Source organism: Tyto alba, unplaced genomic scaffold (assembly GCF_018691265.1).
Source record: "Tyto alba isolate M040663 unplaced genomic scaffold, T.alba_DEE_v4.0 Super-Scaffold_22, whole genome shotgun sequence".
In the NCBI taxonomy this organism is placed as follows: Eukaryota; Metazoa; Chordata; class Aves; order Strigiformes; family Tytonidae; genus Tyto; species Tyto alba.
The window spans coordinates 27,933,321-27,950,571 of NW_024881296.1; the positions used below are offsets into that span (position 1 = coordinate 27,933,321).

A 17,251-nucleotide genomic window follows, 5' to 3' on the forward strand; every position below is an offset into this window, starting at 1 on the left:
ATGTCAGTTGGGAATCCCTGGCATAACTGAAGGATGAGTGAAGAAAGCAAAGCCAAGTCAGTCTAGCTTAGCTTCCCCTGCAGCCTGGTCCTGCACCATCCTTACTCTCCCACACCCCATACTTCTGGAGACTGAAGATACTCTGCACCCATAGGAGCCAACTCCTTATGCACACTCACTGCATACTGTCCTCCTGAGAGAACACTGACGTACGGTGAGAGTATGCAGAGACCTACAGGAAGTTATCACCTCCTCAAAGCGCTTGGTTACATCACCTGAACCAGGGAGCACTTGGTAACATGCTGAATGGTGGTCCTGAACAGAAATGCTTTCTTCAGGGGTTGTCCCACACTCAGCTGCGCTCTCTCTCATCAGTATAAAATAGCAAATTCAATCCTTCAATAATTTATTTCTTTAGATCAGAGAAATAATTTTCAATTATACATTTAAGTTTGTTACTTTCAACACAAGAGTAAATATATGTAAAAAAAAAAATCCTAGCTGTGCAAATTTCAAGTTGCATTGTTTCAATTAATATAAATATTTTAATAAAATATATGTTCACATTAAGGTTCACAAAATATATAAAATTTAACAGAAATAGGTCATGAGTTATTTATTTTTTTTCTTTTTAAAAACTGTTTTTTAATAACTAGAAAAAGATTCTAAACTTGAGAAGCAACTTAGAAAAGGTATCACCTCCAAAATCATAGCAGCAAAATAGATGCTGAAGACTTAAAAAATGAGAGGAGAGAAGCAGGTACCCAGCACAATGGTAAAGGCAAGGTCGCTAAAGAAAGGATTGCAGACTGAGAAGTGGATGCATGAACTCCAGGAGAAAAACCTCGACCCTAAAGCACTCTGTTACTGGGCTCCAAGTTGTTAATGTGATAACAGAATTGCATTACGGATAAAAGAAAGAAGTGTGACAGAAATGGCAGGGCTGGGAACGTATGGACAGCAGCACACATATTCCCAGCAGTTACAGTGCAAGAGGAGAGTTGTTTTGGTTTCAGAACTGAAGCTGAAGACAAAGGGCTTGCTTCGGGGTTTTTTTGTCTTTTGGAGGCAATTCCTTCCATAGAAGTGGGGAACAGCAAGATTCAGTTTTCCCATCACATGTATGTGCTCACGAAAAGTTGCTTCTGTAATCGCCAGTCTTTTCAGCTGTCTTGGGATTTGGGAAAAGATCTAGGTGTTGGTTGGGATAAGCATGTTAAAGGAGCAGACCACTGCTGGTCTTGTTTCTGGCTGCGGTTTGCTGAGGACTCTGCAAACACAGAACCGCTCGCCGTTAACACCTTGAACGCCTGCGGGAGCTCCCACCTTGATGAGCTCTATAAGAACACCAGCAAGGATGCAGGCAAACCAAAGCAAGTATCTTCAGACATCAACTGCAAGTTGCATCAGCCTGCCCTGGGGGATCCATCTCAGGAAAGACTTGCCTCTGACTGATGTACGCCAATGCAAAGAGCTCCTGCACCTCCGACAGCAGCCGTGGCTCCTCGTCCAGGAGCCAGGGAGGGATTGAGAAAGAGGCAGAATCGGGAAGTTCTCTGGACTCAAATGCTTCACACTTCCTCCTGGGAAGTCCGAGAATTAAATACGGCATTGTAGGAGCTTAGTCATGAATGACAGCTCTGTGCAGAAGGCAACTTGCCCTTCTCAGCAGTCCTTGTATGCAGTGTTTAGAGGAAGTAGACATTTATTCCTGTTCTTAGGAATAAACAGGAACATGAGCAGACAGCTTATATTTCCCCCTGCTCCCCCACTCCCAGGACTGTTAAGTGTTTTGGACATAGCACCGTTTCAGTGAAGGAAGTAGCTGGTGTTGCTTTCTTGTTCTTTACCAACTCCTCCCCTCCACTACCCATAGATCTGTTTGAACTGGTAGCATTCATTGCAGTAGCCGTTGCATTTGGCATTGCCATAGTGATCACAAGCAGGGGCTCGGCAGTGTTGCTTTGGGGGCTCCTCTGCAGTGGGGTCCCGGGCACTCCCCGACGGCGGAAGCTGACTGAGGCGCTGGCACTCCTGGCACAAGTCATTGCTCCTGCAGGCCAGGTTGTTTCTACACGAAGCCACAGCACACTGTCTCTTCTGGCTACTCAACGCTGCTCGCTGCGAATCTCTGTGCTGTCCTGTTCTCTTGAAAAATGTTAAAACACATTGTCAGTTGCCGTGCTGGCAGCACAAGTGGCTTTTCATTTACTTTCAACTCTGCTCATGGTTAGTATAGGTAACCACTGGGGGTTGCTGCAAACACATGCTTGTGAAAAGTACAATACCAAGAGCCAACTTGGGCTTTACCAAAGAAGATCATAAATTCCGTAATTTCTTAGAAAAAAATGTTTTTTATCTTTGGTAACTCTCAATTCTAAAAGGGCCAAAACAAACCAAATTCAAAAAAATCTGGAACAAAGAAAATCTGGAATGGGCTCAATGAAAAAGGCAATATGAAGCAGACTAAACCCCTTGATGCAGTTGCATACCTCCAAGGGTAAGAATGAAAATCTCTCCCTGACAGCAAACAAACCAACTGTTGGTCCAGTTGCTTCCATTGAAATTGCTGGTGAAATCCCAGTGGAGGTGAAAATGAGCTCAGCCACAATAATCCTAAACCGAGGACGATTTTTAGGAGTGCTGCTCAGGTGCATCAGGAAAAAATAATGAGATGCTCTATGCTTGTCTTTCCATGATACTTAGGATGCAGTCATTTGAGGATTTTCTAATATGCATCCTGAGTTCTTCACACAAGAGAAAAAACATGCAGCCACTAAACAAGAGGAAGATTTTGAGAAGTTCACACTTACTTCTGGCTGTCTCACCAGCTGTTCTTCTGCCCTCCTGGCTTCCTGAAATCGCTGGCTCTGGGCTTTAATGAAGCAGTTCTGGCAGTACCCCTCGAGCATCGTGCTGCCCAGGGTGCCACACTCGCGCCGCTGGCAGGACACTGTGTTACGGAAGGTGGCAGTGGAGGTCCCCGGCTGACCTGCTGTTGAGGACTTCCTCTGAGATCTCCTCTGGTGGCGTAGCAAAGCACTGTCTGTAATGCAAAGTAAGGACAGGAGGAGTTTGAAAGTGCCCAATAGATCTGATGACCCAATGCAACTATAAAAAGCTCTCCATTTTAAAAAAGAAAAATGAAAAAAAAGTATCTATTAGCCTCAGAAGTGTTTTTGACAATCCTGAGACCCCTCAGTTGATGCACTTCCCTCCATGTTACACAAACAAGGGAGCTAATACAGCCTGATTTTCATATCAGAAGTTGCTGAAACAGCTGATTTGGGAAAAACCCTCAGTGGGAAGACTAGATCCCACTGAAGTCAAGAGGAATTTCACCTTTGGCTTCAGCATGCCATCTGTGATGTACCCCGATACTTCCCCTTCAGCCTCCTCCATTTTGGGTACATCAGGTAATGGAAGTACAGGGGCACAGAGCTTAATGGGAAAAAGCGCTTTATGCTTTTTAGTCTCATGAAGCAATCTTATATATTCCACAATCAGAATGAAAAAATTTTCATTGTGAACAACGCTGGAAAATAAGCTATTGCAAGCTGGCATAGAAGTTTACTAATTTGAAAGTATGTGGAAAGTGCAGCATTGTGAAAGATCTACATGATCTTTAAAGGTCCCTTCCAACCCAAACCATTATATGTTTCTATGTTTCTATTGGCACACTTGTCAGCAATGAAACAGTCTTAAAAGATAAGCAATATTTCTCTCTTGAATGTGCCTTCCACCATCTATACCCAAAGGTTCTTTGCCTGTGTAACAGGGCAGTAGCATGAAAGATGAAGCTTTCATGCCATAATTTATTGATGGACTATTACCTCTTTGAAGGCTGGCCTTTAAACACACACATGCACATGGTATTACCAAGAAAGATTTTAAGGTAGATTATAACAATACACTCCTAAATTACTTCAGAATACAAGCACATTATCTACAGCCACATTCTTCCTGCTCTACTCATCAAGGTGACGTCAGTAGTCATTCCAGAGTATTATACCTGTTACATCCAGAATGGATACAGATCTCCAAATTTATCCCAAGCTTTTTAAAAGCCTTGCTAACATAACTGGCTACCAGTACCATCAATACGATAGCATTTCCCTCACTAACCCCTACAACTTGTCTAGCTGTGAAGCAAATTAATACCAAACCATGATTGCAGTGCAGAGTGGGCAGGGATCAAACCCCAACCCCTCTTGAGCTAGTTTTGCTTCCATGAAAGCTGATGGGAAATTTTACAAGAGATTTCACAGACTTCCCACACTGTTACTGCGTGCCCCTTTATGGAATAATAACAGCCAAAAAAGCACCTTCTCCTCACACTGCTGCTTCTGCTGCACATCGTTTCCATCACCCCCTGCCCTTGTACCACTCTGTGCATGCAGAGCTTCATAGCTCGAGGAGGCCAATCTGCAGCCAAACTGTGCCAAAGCTCACCCCATCTCCACTTACCATGGTTTTCCCTGTACTCAAAGAAACACAGCGTGCAAAAGCCCTCATTTTGTGATGTCCCAAAAAACTTGCAGCCAGGTTTCCTGCAGAGGTTACCTCCCCTCTTCTCCTCGGGAGGCAGCGCTGGCGGCAGGGGCTCCTCACCATGGTTGCTGGGAGCCTGGTGGCAGGAGTGCTGAAGGAGGCTCTGTGAGCCCTGGGACGGGTCAGACGTCGATCTCTGGTGGCATGTGGGCAGGAAAGCGGGGCTGCCGTTTGAGGAGCGCTCTGTAGACCTTTTGAAGCAAGTGCTGCATATGCCGTTAAAGGTCCTGTTGGCCTTCTCACGGCACACCTTGCAGGTAGCATAGTCTAAATGTCTCTGGTCATCTAAGTTGTTGCAAGGACCAATCTGTCTGGAGTTGTAGCAGCGTTCGCAAAGCCCATTGTGTTGCACATTCAATGTAAAGGGGCAGTCTGGCGTCTTGCATTTCATGGCTGTGGTTTCACTGTACAGGAAGAGGCTTGGAGCGGTTGGAGGTGCGGAGCGAGGCCCTGTTACAGGCCCTTCAGACGTCCATCCCCCAGGTTCACAAATGTCCCCACGGGAGGAGCCTGACCCAGCTGCCTTCAGTTTCTCGGGTGCTGCTTTGGAGGTCTGCTTTTTTCCTTTGCTTCCTTGGGACCTCCGCTCAAAGCACTCATGGCAGTAGGGCTGGGTGTTCACAGACATGTAGAAAGGGCAATTTGGCGTTTCACATTTCACCTGTAAGAGTGAGAGCTGGGAAATAGACAGTTCCTGTCTGTTCCTGGAGCAGGTCTCTCTTCTAGCAGGTTCAGCGCTCTCCTGCCACTTCTTGTACTCATGCTGTACCAGTTGAAAGTAATCTTCCACAAGGTTTATTTCTTTGGGTAGGTTCCCTTCATCTAACCTGACAGCCAAAAAAGGAAGATTGCATCAGTGGTTGAAAAGGGCAGATGGTGAGGGTGGAGGCAAATACAAGCAATGTGGGGAGGAAATGTAGATTTAATGCACATCCATATTACTCAGCTAGAAGATTCAGGATGTTAAACTGTTGCTGTAAATGGAAATAATTTTAAAAGCAGGTGTTCAGTGATGTCAAATGGAGACTTTCACATCTAAAGAGATGATCTGACACAATGCTAAACACAAGTATTCTTAAAAGGATTTTCTAGGTGAGGGTTTTCTGCCTGAGAGTTGTTTGCACGAAGAATACGGGTAATCTCTCAGAAGTGAAAAGAAACGTTCTTCGAATCCTGAATTCTTCTGAAGATCAGTGCTCAGCTGAGTGGAGGTTGGAGTGAAAGACCCCTTTCTTCACCAGCCCACACTAAGAACAAGCTTTTCCTACAGTGGGCTCAGCTTTTAATGATACATTTTATCATGAAATCTGCTCCTGGTTTTGCCTTGTTGGGTCTGCATCTACCAATAGAATTCTTCAAACCAACTATGGGGCTTCAGTGCACTGTGTGTAACACTAGCATCCATCACACCATCCCTACTTTGCTCCCAATGGCAGGGAAAACCCCACACCAGAGCTTCACCATGCCACAGCTGGTAGGATGAGGCGCTAGCATTACTGGTAAAGCTCCAGAACAAATCTGTGCAGTGGCACTAGGGAAGCTCAATTGCAACTCTTTACGTATGCGTGTATCCTCTGGGTAGGAGGACTTCAGTTTTCAACGCTCCTAAACCAGAACCACTCAACAGCGTAAAGATACCTCCTTGTGTGGTAGTGGAAGCAAAGCCACAGGGAGTCTGTGGAAGCAAAGATACAGGGAGTTGCTTCCTTCCCACACTCATGAAGCTGCTGGGCAGACACCGCTGCCAGCATCCTCCTGAATGCAAGCAGCCGATGGGTGCCCCCAGCTGCCCCCTGCACGTTGCTGATGCTCAACCGTCAGGGTGACAGGCGTCGACGCCGGTTCCTCCACCAGCCACAGCTTCCTGCCTACTGCCACACTGCAACAGCCCCAGGGGTCAAGGTATCTTTGCTAAGAACATACTGCCAAGTACTTTCCCTAGGGCAGCCAAAATGACACCAACAGCCCTTTACGAAGTGTGTCTTTAGATAAAGTACAAGAGCTTGGTCTAACTGGTTCCTGGGTTTAACTACTTTTCAGCCACTCTCTTGTGTAATCTGAAAGTCAGTGAAACTAATCCATTGGGTTTACTCTTTTAAAATAGTGGTTTCAGTCTACTGAGTCTGAAGACACTTTTTCCTTTAAATTTGAGACTTGTCTGAGTTCATACCACTTCAAATCATGCTAACAGTAATACCAATATTTCCTATTTCAGAAGGTAAACACGTGTGCTACCATGGAAGGAAGGAAAGACTGAAGAAACACACTGGGTGCCTAGCTTCTCCCACCTCTGTAAACAAGATAACTTTGAGGAAACGGGAATGACACTCACTTTGCAGCATTAATTAGATGAGTTGTACCATGATCCCAGCCTTGCACGGGAATTTCTATCACTATCAAGTAGTCTTTTAGCAGCTGCTCTTTCTCCCGCTCTTCTGCATCTGTCAGAAAGTGCACACTCAAATCCTCAAATCTGCCTCGTTCACTGGTGACCAGAGGGACAGCTCGGATTTCTGTGGGGAAACAAGATGGATTAACATATATATATTTTTTTTTTTTCAATTTTTTTTTTAACCATGTGGGAGTAACCACAAGATGTAACACACAGAGATGTTACCACTGCTGCTGAATTTCTGAGAGGAGAACAGCTGGACAGAGCAATCAGTGTCTAAACAGTGTCACTGAGGAAGGACACAGGCACATCTGCATCACAAATCTAGCCCCATCCCATGGGAGTTTTAATGTTCCCATAGCAATTTTCTTCACAGTGTGGGCAACACTGTAGATCTTAGTTTGTAATACCTTTCCATGGAATGATGACCTAACCTGAGCCTAGAGAACTGCTATTCATTCAGAAGAGATGCATTAAGAACAATAAGCATATATTTCATTATCTCTGCCAGCCAGTGGTGCACTGCTAGGAGACCTTGTCCTTCAAAGCTTCTTCTCTTATGAACAGGTGTGGAAAGGAAGCCAGAACACAGTGAAGCAGAGGCCACCCTTTGACTGATTCCAGCCAGCAAGCAGATGAGTTGTACTCTACTTCCAACCAGCATTTTGAAAGCAACATTTAGTTCTATTCAGATTTACAGACAAAGCTCTTTATGCTCACATTTTAAGAACATATTTCACAAAGGAATCTTTTACATTTATTTTAACTTTAAAAATGCAAATCTAAACTGGAATATATTTTAAATGCTTTATCAGCATGATGATATTGAAGAAGCTACACAAATACCAAACAAGGTACTTGAAAAATACCTGGCCCGCTGTCCTTCAGAGTCACTAGTGGTGTAAAATGCATATTGTCATAGCCAAGCACAATTGGGTATCTGTAGCATTCTTCAGCTGGCCAAAGGACAGGCAAGTAAATACCACCGACATTCAGAGGAGCAAAACTGGAACCTGACTCTAAGCTTCTCACCACTTTATCTGCATAAGGAAGAAAAAGAAAACACAAATAAACACAAATAAGTATGTGCTACAGGTAAGGTAAAAGATATTCTGGGTGTTTTAGAGCAATTGCTAAAAACACTCCATTTGGAAATGCATCTACTTGAAAACAACAATTATCGGAGACAGGTTACTGACACAGCACAGAACAACACGCTGACTGGCTAGGCAACTCACCTGCAAGGACAATGACTGGCCTTCTGAGGATGTTAGCAAGGATGAAGATGTGGATTTCTTCCAGTGCATTATATGGAAGCCTGTTTCGAGCCCCAGATGTTTCTGGGGAGGTCATTTCAATGAGGTATTCCCACTCCTCCTCCCAATTCTGAGGAAAGAAACTTCTGTCAGCAACAGTTCAAAGACATGGAGGTCAGGAACCAACTGCAGCACAGCAGTGCTCAAAATAACCACGTTTTCCCATTTCCTCCAGAGGAAGACTATTTCTGCTCTCCACTATTGGCAGAATCCGTGAAGCCAAAAAGCAAACAAAATCAGCAAGACAACTCTGACAAGCACTCAGAAAACAGCACCATCCCTTCAGGCCACCTTACCCGGGTGTCATAGTGGAGTCCCGTTTCTACAAACTCCTGGGATTTAATAGCCTCCCGCTGCCAGCGGAGCTTGAAGTTCCGTGTGTCAATCTCCCTGAGTGCGCTAAACAAAGTTTTTCTTAAGACAAGGTCGATATCTTCAATACCCCACATGTACTGTGATGCAGCATGCATGAGGCAATTTCCATCACCTGCAAAAAAAAAAAAAGAAAGAGTACATTATGTTTAAATGGCTACTTAAAGAAAACCCCACAAGTGCGAGGGATGTAGAATTATGCTGAGCATATGCATATTCCCTGTGAGCTTCTCTCTCAGCCTCGGGCAGAAAGGTTTTAACAAGGAGAGCACAGCTATGAGCTCTCTGCTCACAGATAGAAAGGAAGAAAGTCCCCTCTCTACTGGTTTTGTCCCTTCATGAGTTACTGTTAAGCTGTCATTCGGCAATGTCCCTTATCTATCTTACTTAACTTTGACCAATACCATGAAGTAAATTTTGGGGTCAACTGCAAATGTCAAACACAGTTGAAATAGATCTTAAACACAATAAAGTCATCTTAAAATTACAAAAGAACATCTAAATCTCCCACAGCAGTGCTTATACAAATATATACCTGATGGCACAGGGCAGAGATAATGGAAACCACTAAGAAAATACTATAGTAACACCAAGCCTCATGCCTCCTGATGAGCACTGCATTGAAAAGCTTGGCATTTGGCTGTGCGTGACAGAGGAATTGTAATAAAAAAAGAGGCAGAAAGGAAAGAGTAGGTGATTTATGTAAAGCAGTCATAGGAGCACCTCTTGCCTTCCTCTCAGAATTGATAGTACACTGGGCTGTTAAATATTTTAAATAAAGAGTTGGGTTTTAAAACAAAAAATTAAAACTAAATAAGTGAAAAACATAATGGTATGATTTCCATTTAGACACCCTCCTTGCATTGAAAAAGTCCTCTTTACTCTACAGGTAGGAAGGAAATAAATGTTCTGCAATTTCAGAGGGGAAGAAACTGAGAATCAGAGGAGTTAATTAACTTAATTAAAAGGTGTGTCAAAATATGCCTATGGCTGGGTTTCAAATTCTGTCTCTAGTCATCTTCAAAAGGAGATGTCTCCCCTGAAAAGGAGACATTAAGAATCATTACTGTCATATTCTCAGATTCAAAACTAGGTCCAATGTTTACTACAGTGGTAAACAGATTCACCCAATGCTAAGAAACCACAGCAATTTCCTTGGAATAGAGGACATCAGCCATGGTAAAGCTACTAGATTTTTCTCATGTGGAAAGAAAAACCCACCCAAAGAACCCTCACAAAACACTTAAACCTAGTTTGCCACATTCATTATGAGCTCAGTTACACCGTTTGTGAACACTTTTGCTACTTTTTTTATCAAACTGCAGAGAAAAACCTACAACAGACGCCAGATCCTGAAAAGATATCATTTGAAATCTACTCAACACTTCATAAATTCTTATGGACTCAGTGCATATCAGGTTCCTGCAACTGCCTTCTGGTTTCCAAATGCTGTCTTGCAAAGCTTACTTCAAGTCCACAGGCTACTTACTTGAGCTCAAAAATCAGGGAACAACATATAAGACAGAAAAACTGACTGGGTTTCCTTCTGACCAAGAAAGATGACATATTAATCCCATTAAAATTTTCCCTTTGCAAAATCTAGAGCAAAGATAAGATTTCTTTTTTTTTTTTTTTCTCTCTCTCTCTCCGAGAGCTCACTTTCAGTTCTTTATTGAGAAGCGCTGCCCAAAATTCCTTGCACAGCACTTGGAATTCCCCCACACCGTTTGACTAGCAATTGAGTAACAGTTGTACTTTTTGTTCTGTGGCGTGCAGGCTGAGCAGTGAAGCCTCCCTCGGACTTTCCCAGGGGGTGTGTCTGGGCAAGCTGGAATGAATGCCGATTCATTATATGAGTGAGATCTCTACAGCCAATAGACGCTGGAATTTTAATTTATTAAAAAAAAAAAAAAAAAAAAGAAAAGAAAAGAAAACAGTTTCAATTTTTATACCTCCTACTTCTTTCCTTCTATCCTTCATTCACATGTCTGCAAAGAAATGTGTGGTGATTCAGAAGGGCTTTTTTTTAATTAAAAAACCCCACCACTCCACAAATTCATATACATATTAGGTGAAATATACATTGAAACATCCTATAGGAGATACTTTCTCTGTTTTCAACAATTACAACCTTCATCAGAAAAAAACCCAGAATTTTCTGAAGCAAGCCCACTGTTGACTGAAAGAACTAATATATTCCTCCCACATCCACAGGTTAAGCAGCTAAATGCTTCAAAAATACTCTTCATGCCACGTGGGAGAAAAAAAATCCCATGTTATTTTCTGGGATAATATAAGGCTTCTCCAGGCTTCTGTCCCTTCTTTCAGGGATCCTCTCCTTCAGTCTAGCCTACCTTCTCCCTCCTGCAAAGCTCCTTCACTGCGGCTACTTTGCATAAACCACAGGTTCCCAAAGACACTCCTTCTACTCATGCACTTAATGACCCTAAAACACTGAACTGAAGCTGAGTTCATTGGCTGCCCAGGGTACAAAGGGGGATCACAAACCAAGCCCTTGCTTTGCCTTCCCTCAGCCTGCCCTAATATTTCAGCATCTTGTACATCAGTATGCCTGGTCACAAATGGGATCCAAGTCATCAGTCCACAAATTGTTCCCATTTGTAACACTGGCTGACAGTCATGAGACAACAAAAGAGGTCACTGTTCTTAAATACAGTGTTGTCAGCAACAGGGGCCTGTCCAGGCAGTGTTAACCCCTGCAGGACTTGTATGGACAGGAGATAGGGGATTCCAAAACCATTGCTCTTTGACCTGAGCAAAAATTACATGTTGTCCATTTTCCTAGTAAATCTGTTAGAGTATATCTCTCGGGGTGAAGTTTTGAAGGTGCAACACTTGGGGTCATATTACCTTCCCAGTACCTTTAAAGAGCTGCCTGGCCTAGCTACAACTCCAGTCCTGGAAGTTCAAGATTACACGATCTCCATGCACAGCCTAATTAATCATGCGAATTTTACGTCAGTGCAGAGGCAGCCCACAAAAGCCCACCAGAAGGACAGTTACATTAGGATCAGGCTATTCTAGGTCGGGGCAGTGACATCTACACAGCAGTTCTATTTTTATGGCTTTTGTGCAACACAGCTGTGTACAATCGGACTGAAAAATATGCTAGAACTTGGGATGGGAAGAATGTGGACTAGGAAGATAAGGGTAACATATATAAGCAGATAAGAAAAGAAGCATCTACAGAACATAACGCAAGGACTTCAACAAGGCTGCAGGTCCACCCTACCCAGTGTTTCTATAACCACTGTGATCTGCTCCTTGAGCAAGGAATATGTATTTTTCCATGTTCTTGGAGTCCTCACTGTCCCAGTCAGCCTTCTCAGGTTGGGGCAATCACTGCTGTAGGGAATCCCAAGTCCAAGTTTGCAGATGTGTGACTGTAAGTCATAGCCATTACTGAATCTTTCCTCCCCTGAACGTGAAATGCCCAGCTACTCTTACAGTCACGTGCAAAAGTTTCTCACTCAAGACTGTGGATCTATGTAACCTATTTAGGAAATTTTTGCACTACCACAGTACCCTTTAATTTACAGCACTTGATGCAATACACACAAAGTAACCCAAAAGCCAAGTCCTAAGACCAGCACTGACCCTTGAAAGAAAAGGGCACTGCAAACTTTGTGTTGCACAAGGATGGCTGTCAGCCACGCACACAGGAGTCACTGGTGAGCCCTGAGGGAAGGCAAGAGCTGGCAAACCCCGGCAGGTAGCTGAGGACGAGGGAGCCAGGCGGGCGCGGGGCGCTGACTCCAGGGCCAGCGAGGTCAGATTCCCAGGGGCTCCACGTCCAGGATGCTCCCACCGGCATTGCTGTTAAAGCTGGATCAGCGAGGGAACCTTGTCTGCCAGCTACAACGGCAGGGCTTGTGGCAGGATCTTAACTTCTGCTATATATACACAGGAATGCATCCCTGTCACTCAAACCATCTGAAGTCTCTTGCCTGGCATTAAAGGCTGCCCGGCACTTCCGACGAGGCAGCCGACACATAGCAGAGTCAGATGCATGGAAAGGCGATGCGTTGAAAGTCAAGTTTCCCGCCTGGTATTTTACTCTGATGTGCCACAGGTTACTGATATTATGAAAATATCTGTGAAATTTTCAGGCTATTCATAATACCATGATATGGGCAGGGGTCTGCTACACCCTCAGAACAGTACATCATGTGGAAAGAATTTTAGTTTACAAAGCTAAGATTAAAAGGCAACAGTTTTCAAAGCTGTGCGCTTCTGTTTCAGTAATGCGAACCCAGATGCTATTAATAAAGGTGCTACATTCGTATTACCCGTTTTAATGCAAGTGCAAAGACCTGCTCATAACTTACCATTAGTCTTCAAAGGGACAAGTCTCCGAACTTCCATGCACCAGTTGAGCTTCCTCTGACGCTCCAGCGAAGTCTGGGTGGCCTGGTCAGTCAGGGCCTTCTGAAGTGTTTCCCGAAATTGAGGACAAAACTGGCACATTCTGAACATTTCTATGGTGTATCTGTGCATAGTCCTGAAGTGGTGAATTATTCCACTGGGGGGTTTGATCAGATCTTCAGGAGTCCTCTCTCTAATCTTCATGGCTTTCAGCATATTGCTCTGATACAAAGCTTGAGGAAGGATGTGTTGGCCAGCCATGTTTCTAGAAGACATCTGAAATGAAAAATGATCCTTTTATTGGCATGTTAGTGTCCCTGCATCACAGCACTGTCACTTCTGCATAGACTGAGAAGGCACTTTCAGGGGCGGGATTCAAATTCAGGCTGCAGTTTTGTCTAAAACAAGCAGAGGGTGGATGCAGTAGACTGAGCATTATATAGGTGATGATTTTTAAAGCTCCTATCCATCAGCCTTGCTGCATTACTCAGATATAGACACTGAACAGCTTATTCTAATAATTTACTGTGATATTAAAGAGAATTTATTCATAACTAAGGAAATTGTATCATCGTTTCAAAAAAAAAAAAAGGCATTTTAAATCAAAGTAAGGATAAAAGAAGGCATGATCAAGGGAAAATTATCCTGAAGACTTGACTAATTGATAATTGCACAGTGCAGTCCCATATGAACTTGCTGAACTTTTAGCATCTTTCAAGCTCTTGTTTTGATGACATGCCAAAAAAAAGCAGATAATGACCATTTCAGATTTCTGCAGCCCATACGTTCTGAGAAGTGATGCTTGGCACAGTACAAAAAGAGCCCCAAGAATTACATGCCATGCTAGTATCTGTCCCATACTTACGGTGGCCGAAGATGGCAAATGAGGAATTTGTCGCAGACCAAGTACTCAAGGACAGACTTATGTTAGTCTTCTTGAGGCTCCTTGTATTTTGTGAGTGGTAGAGCTACTGCACAGAAGTGCCCGTGCTGCGTGTGGGGGTGCAGACTGCAGTGCTGCTATTACTCAGTGGTAAGTCAACATAGCTGAAAAAGCATTTCCACTTGGCTCAAAAACCCCAATATTTTTCCACAGTGGGACATGTAATGTTTGCTGTCCTGCATCCCTTTCTGCAGTATCTCTGGCCTCATGGGCTACAGCAGAAAGAACAAGAAAAAAACCCCATAACCTCAAACTGTCTACACCCTCTGAAATACTTACTCAGAGCACACTATCTTTGCGGCTAGCTAGAGTCAAAAGTAGGGACCACATCCCCCAAAACTCCCGTGCGCTACAGTAACATCACCAACAACCTATTTTTACATGGAGAGACTCTCCATGCTGTCCATGTACATTACTGTTCTGTTTAAAAACAAAGCAAAATTTCTACTAAGACAAATAAAGGTATGCATGCCTAACATGTTTAGAATACAGCTATTCACATGAGGAGAGCCCACCATTGTGATTATGAATCTAGAGACAAATATCAAGCCATAAGTATATATCAAGGTCTGGATATATATCTTACCAAGTACAGGGAAACAAGAAGCAACTGAAAACTGGTTTATGCAACTATTAGGAAGTTTTCTCATGGAGATAGGAGTCTGGAGGGATGGAGAGAGGAAGAAGGACTACAGCCTGACAGACTGACTGGGAAGGCACTCCCCGGTCTGTGGAGGTAGAAGACCTCTCCTGCACAAGAAGGACTTGAGCACGTCCTTCCCCACAGGGAACCAGCTGCTCTCTCCTCTTCACCCAGACACTTCCACTGGCAACATCCACCTCCAACCGCCCAGCCGGAGCGCTGGGAGGGACCCTGCCAGGGTAAGAGGGGACCTCAAACTCCTGCTGCCAAGAGCTGCCCTCTATAACCTCTCTGAGAACCAGCTGATGGAGACATTCAGTGGACGTCCTGTCGAGCCCTAAATAGAGGCAGGTGAAACACGAGATGCTGCAAAGTCCTCTCTGCTCAGCCAGGGCACTGTCATTCACACAGTGTCTCCTCTGCCCCTGTAAGAGCACTGGGGACAGGGCTCTGAGCTGTCACATCTTGCAACACGTGGAAAATCTTTTCTTCAGCTAATAGAGATGGCATATTCTTATCATTCCCCCACCAACATACAGACTTAAAATGGAAGCAACACATTTTTCTCATCCACTCCCCCCACCAATGTAGTTTTACAAATGCTATTTATGTAATCCTATATTTAATTGCATGGATGATTAAAGAAATTAAATATAAACAACCCCTCATTAATCTCTTCAATAACCATAGCTATGCTTTGCTCCGAGATGACCAAAATACAGAATTCCTTACTTACGTATGTCTAAACATTGAGTCAATGGGATTTTTTTTTTACATGAATAAAAACTAATCACATGATTAAGCACTACTGGCATGGACCCCTGAAATGGTTATTTCCAGCTTTAAGTAACAAAAAGTACTGACTTTACAAAAGCATTCACTGAGACTATATTATTCAATATTATATTCTACAGGCATATTTTCCCCTCCACACATGGAAATTACTGTCTATACTATTTGTGGTCCTTAAATGTCAATCAAGGCAAAAGCTGAGCAACCCTTATTTTCAAAAACAGCTTGATGAAGCAAACAGAACTCAATAGCTACCTAAGCTAGAGATTTAAAGAACAGAAAGCTCAGCTACAATTATATTAGTTTACACTGTACTGTGCTTTACTGTATGCTATACTACTTTAACCTTTTGACATGTAATGTCTACAAATTCTCAGAAAAGCACCACTGTAAACAATGATTAAATAGCTATCTCAGGCAGCATTCTTTCTGAACACGTAGTGCTGAGGATGCTGGGCTTGGGAAAGCTGGATATGGTTCTGAGATCTGCCAGTGGCTTCATAAAGTTATTTTAATTTTCTGTCCTCAGTCTGAAAACCTGCAATAATAAACTCCTTCCCACGAAGCGCTAAAACAGTGCTGAAATAAACATGCTTAATACACCTTCAGTGCCTGTGAATTTCTATGTGCAGGTCTCTGAGTGCTTGGTACAGAACTGAGCATATTATCACCCCTCGCCAAGGAAGAAAATGAGGATTGAAGGTATTTTATACACCGCAGCGCTGGTTTACAGCAGTTAGTCCCCTAACTTACTGGTCTGCTGGAAGCAAGCGTGTGCAAGGTGGAAACGACACCCGCTATTACCACCTGCCAGCTTCGCAGAAGGAGCTCAAAGCCAATTTCTCCAGCAGCGGTAAACACCAAAAGCAAGCCCAGCCATATCCCCGCCACCCGGGTGCCCCGAGATCCGTGCCGCGGGGAGCCCGCCGAGCCCGGGCCAGCGCCCGCGCCCACCCAAAGGTGCCCCCCCCCCCCCCCGTGAACCGGGGAGCACACCCCCACCCCCTCCCCGGAGCGGCTGCTCGGCGGAACAGCACCAAACACCGCAGCCAAACCCGCCCGGTGCCCCTCGAATTCCTCCTGGAAGCGGGCTGGGGGGAGACGAAGCCGGTCAGGGGTCCCCCACCCCGCCGCGCCCGCCTCCCCTCCCCTCCCCTCCCCGCGCCCGGCGTGGCGCTCACCTCCCCGCCGGCGGGCTCCCCCGCCGCTCGATCCTGCCGGTAACTCCTGCTCAGCAGCGGGGCTGGGGCTGGGGCTGGGGCGGTGGGATGCAGCCGAGCTCGGGAGCCATCAACCCCCCGCCGAGCCGGGGCTCCCTTCCCTCCGCCGCCCCCCTCCCCGCCGGAGCTGCTGCCGCCGCCGCCGCCGCCGCTGCGGAATGAAGGGCTGAGCCGAGCCTCTTGTTTTTTGTTTTTTTTTTTTTTTTTTTTCCCTTTCTGTTTCAGCGCAATTAAAAAAAAAAAAAAAAAAAAAAAGAGAGAGAAAAAAACCACACAACAAAAAAAAAAAAAAAAAAACCCACCGGGGATTTCCACCGGCAGCGCCGGGGACTTTCCGACATGTGACAACGGCCGCCGCCCGCCCCGCCCGCTGCCGCCAGGGGGCGCCGCCGCGCTCCCGGCCCCGCCGCGCCCCCCCCTTCCCCGCCCCCTCCCGCCCCCCGCCCGGGCAGCCCCTGCGCCCGCCCTGACGCGCCCACGGGCTTTTCGGGAGCCGGGCCGTCATTTTTTCCTTCCTTATTCCAATTTCTAACCTCCCCCCCCACCCCGCCGCCACCCTCGGGGGTGGGGTGTGCGTGCCCCATCCCCTCCCGCTAGGCCTCGCTCCGCCGGGCCGCCGCGGCGCGGGGGGAGGGC

General features: G+C 45.1%; 1 protein-coding gene across 2 annotated transcripts; it reads right to left on the reverse strand.

Moving 5' to 3' along the window:
* Nucleotides 1-404: 404 nt before the first annotated feature.
* On the reverse strand, nt 405-16,965 carry TNFAIP3 (TNF alpha induced protein 3). Of its 2 annotated transcripts, none has more exons than XM_042796160.1 (9): nt 16,918-16,965; nt 12,981-13,293; nt 8,556-8,746; nt 8,182-8,329; nt 7,813-7,983; nt 6,884-7,064; nt 4,468-5,378; nt 2,814-3,046; nt 405-2,148 (listed from the first exon to the last, which is right to left on the reverse strand). In XM_042796160.1, the coding sequence occupies exons 1-9, from the start codon at nt 16,954-16,956 to the stop codon at nt 1,867-1,869; spliced, it is 2,469 nt and encodes an 822-aa protein (XP_042652094.1). In that variant the 5' UTR covers nt 16,957-16,965; the 3' UTR covers nt 405-1,866. The 2 variants fall into 2 exon arrangements, with proteins under 2 accessions (XP_042652094.1, XP_032839143.2); XM_032983252.2 differs by lacking the exon at nt 16,918-16,965 and adding an exon at nt 16,577-16,842 and having other exon boundaries at nt 406-2,148.
* Nucleotides 16,966-17,251: the final 286 nt, after the last annotated feature.